The 9519-nt window shown below is 49.6% G+C and overlaps 1 protein-coding gene and 1 non-coding gene across 14 annotated transcripts in view; one reads left to right on the top strand and one right to left on the bottom strand.

The window, feature by feature from the left end:
* Window positions 1–2935: 2935 nt before the first annotated feature.
* Window positions 2936–3008, bottom strand: TRNAC-ACA (transfer RNA cysteine (anticodon ACA)). Its single transcript has one exon. It is a non-coding gene; the product is annotated as a tRNA-Cys (tRNA).
* A 3784-nt stretch (window positions 3009–6792) lies between these two features.
* Window positions 6793–9519, top strand: part of LOC133048892 (transducin-like enhancer protein 1) — a 91403-nt gene continuing 88676 nt past the window's right edge. For 6 of the 13 annotated variants that reach the window (XM_061132803.1, XM_061132805.1, XM_061132802.1 and 3 more), the window contains exons 1-4: window positions 6793–6931; window positions 7709–7809; window positions 9255–9318; window positions 9432–9476. In XM_061132803.1, coding sequence (XP_060988786.1) covers window positions 6908–6931; window positions 7709–7809; window positions 9255–9318; window positions 9432–9476 — 234 coding nt within the window. In that variant the 5' untranslated portion in view covers window positions 6793–6907. Of the gene's footprint in view, window positions 6932–6978; window positions 7544–7708; window positions 7810–9254; window positions 9319–9431; window positions 9477–9519 lie in introns of those variants that run through there. The other 7 variants (XM_061132797.1, XM_061132798.1, XM_061132795.1 and 4 more) reach the window with 4 other exon arrangements.

Genomic DNA, 9519 nt, shown 5'->3' with positions numbered 1-9519 from the left:
CATACATGGGCGAGAGATGTAAACAGGCCTAGAAGGGGCAGTGAGATGGAGAAGAACATTTGTATCTGCACTTCTAGGATGACTTATAAACACAGGCTATTTTGGACCTCCACCTCTCTAGAAGTTCAGACTTAAATAAACAAAAGTTCACCCTGGCTGAGGTGGTGTTCTTTTGCAGGCCAGAGTGTTTTTTAAAACATGATTGGCCAGCTAAGAAGTTTATCCGCCTGGTGCCTCAAATTCTTAAACAGTTTATTTGAATACCGTGTGAATGGCTAATCTCCGACAAGTTTTGGGGCTTTAACAAGGTAAACAATTGGGTGGGCTGTGAAAGTAAACACTGCATTTCCTCCCAGTCTCATCCTCTTCTCCCAAATTCCGCTCCCTCATTTCTTTCAGGAGGCCCAGCCTTCCCCTTCCAAAGCTTGGTCTCTTGTACCCTGTAAATGTACTGAAATTGCAAAGGAGACATTTTTAATTATAAGTACCACAGTAATGAATTCAAGTACACTCGTTTATCATAAAGGGCTTTTCCATCTGTCTCTAAAGTATACTTAAAAAGACTGTGTATTTGATAACATTAGCACTGAGCATCTCCCACATGTTGAAGCTCAGCGTTTTAGATATTCGCTCCCCCCACCCTCAAAGACAGCATGGTGGTGGTTCCAGAAAGATCACATTTATCTCTGTGTTTGGGAGTGCCTGTGTGGTCTCTTCCTAATTTATTTGCACTCCAGTCCTCAGGGATAGCATCGCAATCCCCCTAGGCAAAAGGAGATTAGGGAACTGGGCTGTCTGCTTCTCCCCACCCTGACAGAGAAGGGAAAACAACTTCCCCAAGTCCCACAAGTTCTCTGGCCACTGGACAAATTGTTCTTGAGCATGGAGGGTTTCCAAAAGCCCTAATTAGCAACTCACAGCAAACATTTCTTTGCATTAGCTAATGATCCGGCTACACTTGTAAGCAAACAGAACCAACATATCTAATCAATGCTGAAAAACCAACCAAATGCCTATTAAACATCTGGATGTAATTTTCTAGTTAGAACAAAATGAAAACATATGCAGGTTCCTTTGATCTGCGTCTTAACAAAGAAATTGTTGATAAAAAAGCATACTGGTCAGTCAATGTGTCATTTTCATAAAGTCTGCTCGTTTCTCTTCAAATGCTCCCAGTTTAATTTAGTTGGTTTCCTGCAATCTCTAATTTTACCATATTGTGTGAAACCGCAAGAGATTCTTTGGATGTGATTTTATTTGAGGTTTTACTGCTGCATGGATTTGCTACCGGCTTTTTTTTCCCTTTCCTTTTCTGCTTTCTTCCTTCCAACTCCATGCCCATCCTGTTCTTTTCTTTGGTAAAATGCTGAGGGAAAAAGGTTATAAAGCAATGCTGGGAAGATTTCTTCTGGACCCTACATTCTTAGGTTTAAGAAAACTTCCAGTTTTTTAAACAAAAAAGTCAAGTGAGGAAATGTATAACAGCTGAAAGGAAGAGAAAATGACAAATGTGGTCTTTTTAAAATGTGCGTAATTAGTATTTATTTCAAATAAAAAAGTAACAGATTTAAAAGATGTATAATTTCCATGACCAGCATTCATAATTTTTCCTATTGTGTCTAGTACCTATACAATAGATAGTACCTGGTTTTTGTAATCACTTATACTATTAGTGAATTGAAAATTTGATAACTCAGCAACAAGTGAATGGAAATATACTCATACATGCATCAATGATAAACAGCAATCTTTTTGTTTTCTTGTAGAGGATAAAGAGGGAACTTTCTTCCAGAGACAATTTCCTATGGAAGCAGAGTACTTAATATTATTTCATGTAAAAACATCATCAACATATGAATACGGTAAAGGTAAAGAAGATTATGGTTAACAGACTTTAGACAGAAGACCAAAATTACAGATTTCGTGAGTAGAACTATTTTCCTTTAAATAGGCTGTAGGCAATCTGCACATATATTATTTATTTAAAAACATAAGATTAAAGCTACTTGATTGTTTAAACACCATCATTTGTAATGCAGTTTGATGAGAGTTTTGTAGTATAATTATTACAGCATGACAATCACATAGAAAAAATGACCTTGAAAAGGGGCCCAGCCTCCTCTCTCAAGGAGGATGCGCTGTAAGAGAAAGAAGCCATTGAAAACCGACCATCTTTAGGCACACAATTAAAGGCCTTTCAATTTTCAAATCAGTATTCTTTCTTTTCTCCAGATACTACATCAGAAGGAAATCGGATGGCCTGGTGTATCAAACTCTACTGGTAAAGAAGCAGGAGTTAAAAGAGAATTTCTCGCTGTTCACCTAAACTGTCACATTGTTAATCAGCTATACCCCAATACAAAATAAAAAATTTAAATAAGCAAATAAAATAAAATTTCTAATTTTTCCTTTTGGCAGACTAGGAAATATGGTGAGTAGACATGTTCGCTGTGAACAGTTGTATTAGAGAATATTGGCCTGGTGTGCTGCAGTCCATGGGGTTGCAAAGAGACGGACACGACGGAGCGACTGAACTGACTGACTTACTGACAATGTGTTAGGGATTTCCCTAGTGGTCCAGGGGTAAGACTGCGCTCCCAATACAAGGGGCCCAGGTTCCACCCTTGGTCTAGATCCCACGTGCTGCAACCAAAGATCCTGTCTACTGCAGCTAAGACCCGACACAGCCAAAACAAATAAATATTAAAATTAAAACAAACAAGCAAAAATGTGTTAGAACACATCTTGAAGGGGATGAGGAGTGGTGAGAAGTAGCAACACTTATGCTCCTGTTTTAACTTCTCTGAAAGTGAAGTCGCTCCGTCGTGTCCGACTCTTTGCGACCCCATGGACTGTAGCCTACCAGGATCCTCTGTCCATGGGATTTTCCAGGCAAGAGTACTGGAGTGGGTTGCCATTTCCTTCTCCAGGGGATCTTCCTGACCCAGGGATTGAACCTGGGTCTTCCGCGTTGTAGGCAGATGCTTTACCATCTGAGCCACCAGGGAAGTCTTAAATTTAACTACTAGCATGTGCCAGTAAATCCAAGTAAAGCTTGGGTAAAGCCACGGAGAAGTCTTAGTTGCCCTAGTTGTCCCTGCATGCAGAGGCATATTGGTGGAATCTAAGCACTTTCCACACAACCCTGGAGCTGATTACGGGATGAAGCAACCATAGACTGGTATAGGTGACCCAATAAAGGCACACAGTTTGCCAATCCCAACTCAGGAAAGCTATGAAACAAGCCGGGCAGGGCCACCCAATAAAGACAGGTCATGGCAGAGAGTTCTGACAAAATGTGGTCCACTGGAGAAGGGAATGGCAAACCACTTCAGTATGCTTGCCTCGAGAATCCCACAAACAGTATGAAAAGGCAAAAAGATATGACACTGGAAGATGAGCCCCCCAGGTCAGTAGGTGCCTAGTATGTTACTGGGGAAGAGTGGAGAAACAGCTCCAGAAAGAATGACTCAATGGACATGAGTTTGAGCAAACTCCGGGAGACAGTGATGGACAGGGAAACCTGGTGTGCTGCAATTCATGGGGTGGCAAAGACTTGGCCTGAGCGACTGAACAACAGGTTGCCAACCCATGGTTGTATGATTCAAAAAGTCCTGTATGTGGAGCAAGACCCGCTCATCGCTAAATATAACCAAGAAAAGGGGCAGTGCTTCCTTGCTATTCATTTCCGATGTCAGCAGGAATGAGTAATAGAACCCACTCCCTTAACCCCACTTAATGAGCCACAATACTGAACTTGTTTGAGAATCAGTATGGCCTTGTACAGACTGGCTAAAATCGCTCCTTTAATTTTTCATTTATAATTGATATTTGGGATTGATCCAATTATAGACAAATCAATATCATACATATTTAAGAACTCCACCAGTGAAATGTATTATCTAAAATGATTCTTTTAATATTTCAAGGAAAAGATCTCTGTAAAAGCAAATCTTCAAATAAATTGTATTTCTATTTAAATAAATGCCTTTCTATAATTCTCTTGAAAGTAAAATAATGGGGACATGGGGGCCATTAACACCAAAAACTGAAGTATATTCCAACATTAGATGAATGCTTGTCACAGATGTGTCTTTCTCATGGAAGAATTCACCCCTATTTGGCTACAGCATTGTTCACTTACCAATCATGTGGAAATAGCTCAACTGAACTGCTCTTTAACGTATGAAAGCAGCAATATTGAAGGTTTTCTGTGGGGTGTATTTTAGAAAAACTGACAAAAACTGGAGATTTACGCAGTATGCTCCGTTCATTTAAAATCTTAAAATCCTTTTCAAGTCAAGTTCCAGCTCATAAGAATTTTCGCGACGTCTTTTCCACAAAGCTTCCCATTTAGCTCGTTACATAGTTAAAGGGGAGGGGGGTGCCACCCGAACTGTGGGGGCGGGGTGGGCAGGACAGGTTTTTCAGGTCTCAAGGCTGTTTATCCCATTGTCTCCCTTTGTTTCTAGAAATTGGAAACAGGTCGTGTTCCTGAGAGGCCCCTGGAACGCTCAGTAGCCCTCTTCTACCCAGTACAGCGAAATCGGCACTTTAAAGGACCCGAGATTTTGCGCGGCGGGCAAAAGATCTCATCCATGATCGGGACGCGCCAGCCTTACCCCAAACAGCTCCTCGGGTATCCTTCCCGCCAACTTAGGCCGATCTTTTTGCAAAGTGGTTTGAAATACTCCAATAAAAACCAATTCCTACCACCTTGACTGAAAAAGGGGGCGTGAGCATTGGAAACCTAGTCCTAAGCCGCTGGTGTATTTACGCAGCCAATGAGTTGCCTATTTATGCAGTTTCCATGAAGTGCACAGTCCACTCCTCGGGCATCCGTGAAAAGACAGCTCAAGGCAAAACAATCCTCCCAGAAATCTTGAATATGACCTCACTTTCAAGAGTAGCATCGAACAGGGGGCTCCGAAAGACACCTTTGGCTTGAACTACCAAAAAGCACCCACTCTCCCTCTTAAGAAACTACGCGGTTAGTCTCTGGGTTACTTTCACTGAGATCTGAGGATTTTCACTAAAGGGAAAAGTGAACAAGTGGCAGGATTTCTGCAAACTCGAACCCCCGGCTTCCGAGGCTGCACGCTCGCGGGTCCCTCCAGCTCGCGCGCTCCCGCGCGCTCCCGCGCGCTCCCTCGCCGGCCCCACGTTACTTTGATTGACAGCCCGGCCCCGCCGCTCTCCTTCCCACCGACCTTCCCATCCACCGTGCCAATCTCCGCGTCTCGCTGCTTCCCATTGGCTGGTTTCGGCGTCCCGCGGCTCCTCCAGGAACAGTTCCTCACCGAGCCCGGGAGGACGCGGCTGGCGGAGGAGTGGTGGGGGTGGATGGGAGGGGAGACGGGGGAGACGGCGGAGATGGAAGCAAGTGGGGTGGGAGAGAAGAGGGGACCGGGTGAGACGGGATGTCCGGTGCCGCGCCGCCATAGGCTCTGGGGAGGCGTCTCGTCAGCACCCCACGTTGGGCGCGCCGCAAGCGATTGGCTGACGAGGGCCTTCCCCCCGCCCCCCTCCACCAGACAGGCTCGCGTCCCCCGCCGGCTCCGCGCTCGCGCCCCCCGCCCGCGCGGTGCTGGGCGGGGCCGGCGCTGGTTAGCTCCGGAGTGTGAAACCGCGTGTTAATGTAACCGGCGCGAGAGGCGCGGGCGGCGGCAGCGGCAGGAGCGGCGGCTGCTGGAGCGGCGGCGGCGGGTACCCTGTGTCCTGCGTCCCCGAGGCAGCCGACTGCGCCACTCCCGCCTTCGCAGGACCGGGCGGGAACCGTGCCACCAGCCGGGACCTCCGCCTGCCCTCGGCAACTTAACCGCCTCCGCGACTCCTCCGGACCTGCCCGCGGAGTTTGCCGGCCGGGGAGGGAGGCCGAGCGGCGGAGCGCACTCTTGGGCTTTTCCTCACCGTCTCTTGGATGTCTTTCCCCGGGTCGTGAGAGAACTTTGCAGCGGGCTGGAGCGCCCTTTGAGGAGAGGCAGACGAAAAGGAAAGAAAGGGGGTCGACGGAGAGGCTCTGAGAAAGGGTCCGGAGAGGTCTGGCCGGCGGTGCAGGACCAGTGCGCGCGGGCCGCGGCGCCCGGATGCGCCCAGGTCTGGAGGAGCAGCGGGCGGCTGCGGGACTGCCCTCGACGGAGTAGACCCGTCGGCCCCGGAGGGTTTGTGCAACCTCTGAGAACACCCAGAGCCGGCTGCACTGGGCGTGCCAAGCCGCCTCCTGGCGCGCCCTCCGCACTTTCCCCGCCTCGTCGTCATCCTGCGCTCCTCGGCTCGGGTGAAGGCTGCGGAGCGTAGGGCGCGGAGCCTCCGCGGCGACCGGGACCTCGCACCCCGCCGCCTCTCGGGAGCCCGCGAGCTCCCGCTGGTGAGCGCTGCCTGGGCCCGCGGGGGTCACCCCTGAGCACCGTCAGGTTTGTTTGTGTGGGGTTAGCCGGGGGCGCCGCGCCACCTGCACCTCGCCGGCGGGCGCCTCGGGGAATACCCGAAGAAGAGGCGGACCTGGAGAAGACCAAAGGAGAGCAGTCCTCCCCTGGATTTGTTGCCCGGGACCGCTGCGGCGCACGCGGATCGCCGAGAGGAGCACCGAGTCACATCTCTCAGCCCGGGCGGCCGAGGCCCGCGGGTGGAAGCGCAGCCCTCGCGCCCTCACGAGCGCCAGCGGCGTCCGCAGGTTCTTGGTGCGGCCGGGCCCGGGGTGCCCTGTGATGTGGCCCTGAGCGCGGGAGTCCGCGCGGGCGGGAGCAGAGCGGCCTGTGCGTCCCGCCGAGCGCGCCTGCGTGCGTGGCCAGCGCGCTGCCCGCTTCTGCCTGGCTTCCCGGCTTAATTTTCCTCGGCGGGATTAAAGTTGGAAATTGAGCGGAGAATTGAGTTGCCCGGGAACAGAGCCGCGGCCGCCGCCAGAGCGATGTTCCCGCAGAGCCGGCACCCGGTGAGGCGCGGTGGTGGTGGAGTGGGGGGCAGGGAGGCGGCGGAGTGGTGGTCGCTCTTTCTGTGCGGTGAGGAGATGGGTGGCTGCTACCTTCTGGCCGAGCCCCCTGGCCTCCAAGGGTGCAAGACTTGGGAGGTCCCGGGCCCTCTCCTCCTGTGTGGGAAGGGGGCTGAAACTCTCAATTCTACCCCTTTGCTCTAGGCTCCCTCCTACTTGACGTCTAGACCGGGCGGGCGGGGCGCTTAGGGAGACTGGGGTTTCTCCCGCGGCCGCATCCTCGCCCTTCCCCAGGCGGGTAGTGCGCCCCCCGCTTTGTTTCTCGTCTCGCCTATTTACATGTCAATGAGGCCCCGGTTCCGGCGCGCCTGGAGGTGGCCCCAGCGACTCTGGGAACGGGGAACGTCCGGGAGTTTTCTCCTCTGGTCCCCGGGGTCATTATCGCCCCCTGAGGGAGGGGGCGGCGTCGTCGACGACAATCTGGCCAGGTCCTCCAGGGCCGCCGCCGGGGACCCTTGTCCCTTCAACCAGGTGACCCAGGCGCACTCACCGCGTCCCACCCTGGAGGCTGGAAGAGGCTGCGAGCGTCATTTGAGGAGCTTCAGATCTGGGAAGGTCCATCTTCCCTTCTCCCCAAGTGAAGCGCAAACTCGAGTTCGGGACTCCGTTTGGCGCCACTTCTAACTTTATTTTTTGTTTATGTCCCACCCACTCTTTGATTCTGCTTTATCCAACCGCCCGCATCCCGGTCGCTCGGTCCCCCTCGCTGATCGCCCTTAGACGCCGCACCAGGCTGCAGGCCAGCCCTTCAAGTTCACTATCCCGGAGTCCCTGGACCGGATCAAAGAGGAATTTCAGTTCCTGCAGGCGCAGTATCACAGGTGCGTGTCGGGCCGCGCCCGGTGAGTGGTGGCCCGGGCAGCGCTGTGCCCCGGGTCGCCCGTCCTGGTGGCGGCGGCGGCTGTACTTAGTACTTGCGTCCAGGCGGTGGCGCGTGGAGTCGCAGTTAAGACCTGTCATTCACGTTACCCCTTTCCCCTGCTCTTCCCGGGCCGCCTCTTCTCTTGTCTCCTCCTCCTCCTCCCATTGTTTCCCCTTTGCCCGTTTGCTGCTGTTCCAAGGAGCCTTTTTTCGTGTATTTAGGAGTTGCATGAGAACTGTCAATATTTGCACTTCATCTATTTATTTTGCAACAGGCTGAGCTTGGTTCAGTCGATGCCCCAGCTCAGGAGTGCAGGTTCAGAGAGGCAAAGCCAGTGTTGAAATCGCTGTTTGCCATACTAGAATGGGTTCTTTGAGGCAAAGTCCATTATGGGAGGGTAGATGCTTTTAGCTGTGCCCGTCATTAGTGGGGGTGCTGTGGATGTGTTTAGGGGACAGCCCACCTGCTTTGACTTCGTTCTGTGTTGGTTTGGGTAGAGCAAGGGATTGGAGTCACATTTGTAGTCGTCTCATCTTTAGTCTCTTCCTCTAATGAAAGCTGCTTCAGAAAATTTATGAAAGAAAGCTATTTTTAAAGCACCCTGTCCATAGTAGATTTTCTAGAAACGTTAGTTTCTTCCCCTGTTTCTATGAAATCTTAGCTGATTAGAGCTAAGAAATAACTGTAATGACAGGTTTTGTTTTTATCATGCCAGAGAGAAAACACACAGCTGCTTGGGTGTGAACTTTCTTATTTTTGTCAGAGGCTTTCTGATTATTGACCTTTTGTCTACTTGAAGATAATAATCTCCAGAGCTTGAAGCATCCCTGCCCACACCATGTTTGCCAGGAAGGGAAGACTTCAGCCCACTTTAATTGCAGAAGCTACATGACATATTTTGGAAGGGAATTAAAAAACAAAGGTATTAAAAGGGACCAACAATTGTAGAAGTAACTTTACAGGTACAGTTTTCAAACCAAGAGACTGTTGAGTTGGCAGAGGTGACAGCCTATGCCTGAGACTGAAGGTTATACAAAGGCCAGGTTTTGGTTAAGTCCGGGGAAGCAAACTTTGATGCAGGGAAGCAAGTAGGAGTGAACAGATGACCATGAGGAGAAATCAGTCTTCTGAGTAGATCAGAGGTTTTGACAGATCTTTTGGTCTTGGCATCAGACCAGGTATGCACCAAGAAGGAAAAGCTTAGTTTTTAAGTGGATACCTTGCACTGTTCCTCTTATTCCTTTTCCCCATTTAATGCAAGGACAAAGCTTTTGGGTGTTTACCTAGATAGTTTATGGCTTTTCCAAATTGGTCTGTGTTTTTACTTGAAGTGCAAATATGTGAGGCAGATGTTAAAACAAGTGACATAATGTTTACATTAAGTTGCCTGTTTTGTTTTCGTAGCCTTAAATTGGAATGTGAGAAACTGGCGAGTGAAAAGACAGAAATGCAGAGGCACTATGTGATGGTAGGTATCAAAGATTAGGTTTTTTCCCTTTTCATGTAATAGTAACAAATATGTATTCTCAGGATTACAGAACATGAGTTAATGAAATGCTTGGTTCTTTTTTCTTTTTACAGTATTATGAAATGTCATATGGATTAAACATAGAAATGCATAAACAGGTAAGCTTTAGTGAAGTCTCAAGTTGAAATGAGAAATAAAGTC

This window comes from Dama dama, chromosome 29, assembly GCF_033118175.1.
Source record: "Dama dama isolate Ldn47 chromosome 29, ASM3311817v1, whole genome shotgun sequence".
Classification (NCBI taxonomy): Eukaryota; Metazoa; Chordata; class Mammalia; order Artiodactyla; family Cervidae; genus Dama; species Dama dama.
Note: the sequence above shows the minus strand (reverse complement) of the source record. Positions and strands in the feature narration are given on the sequence as shown.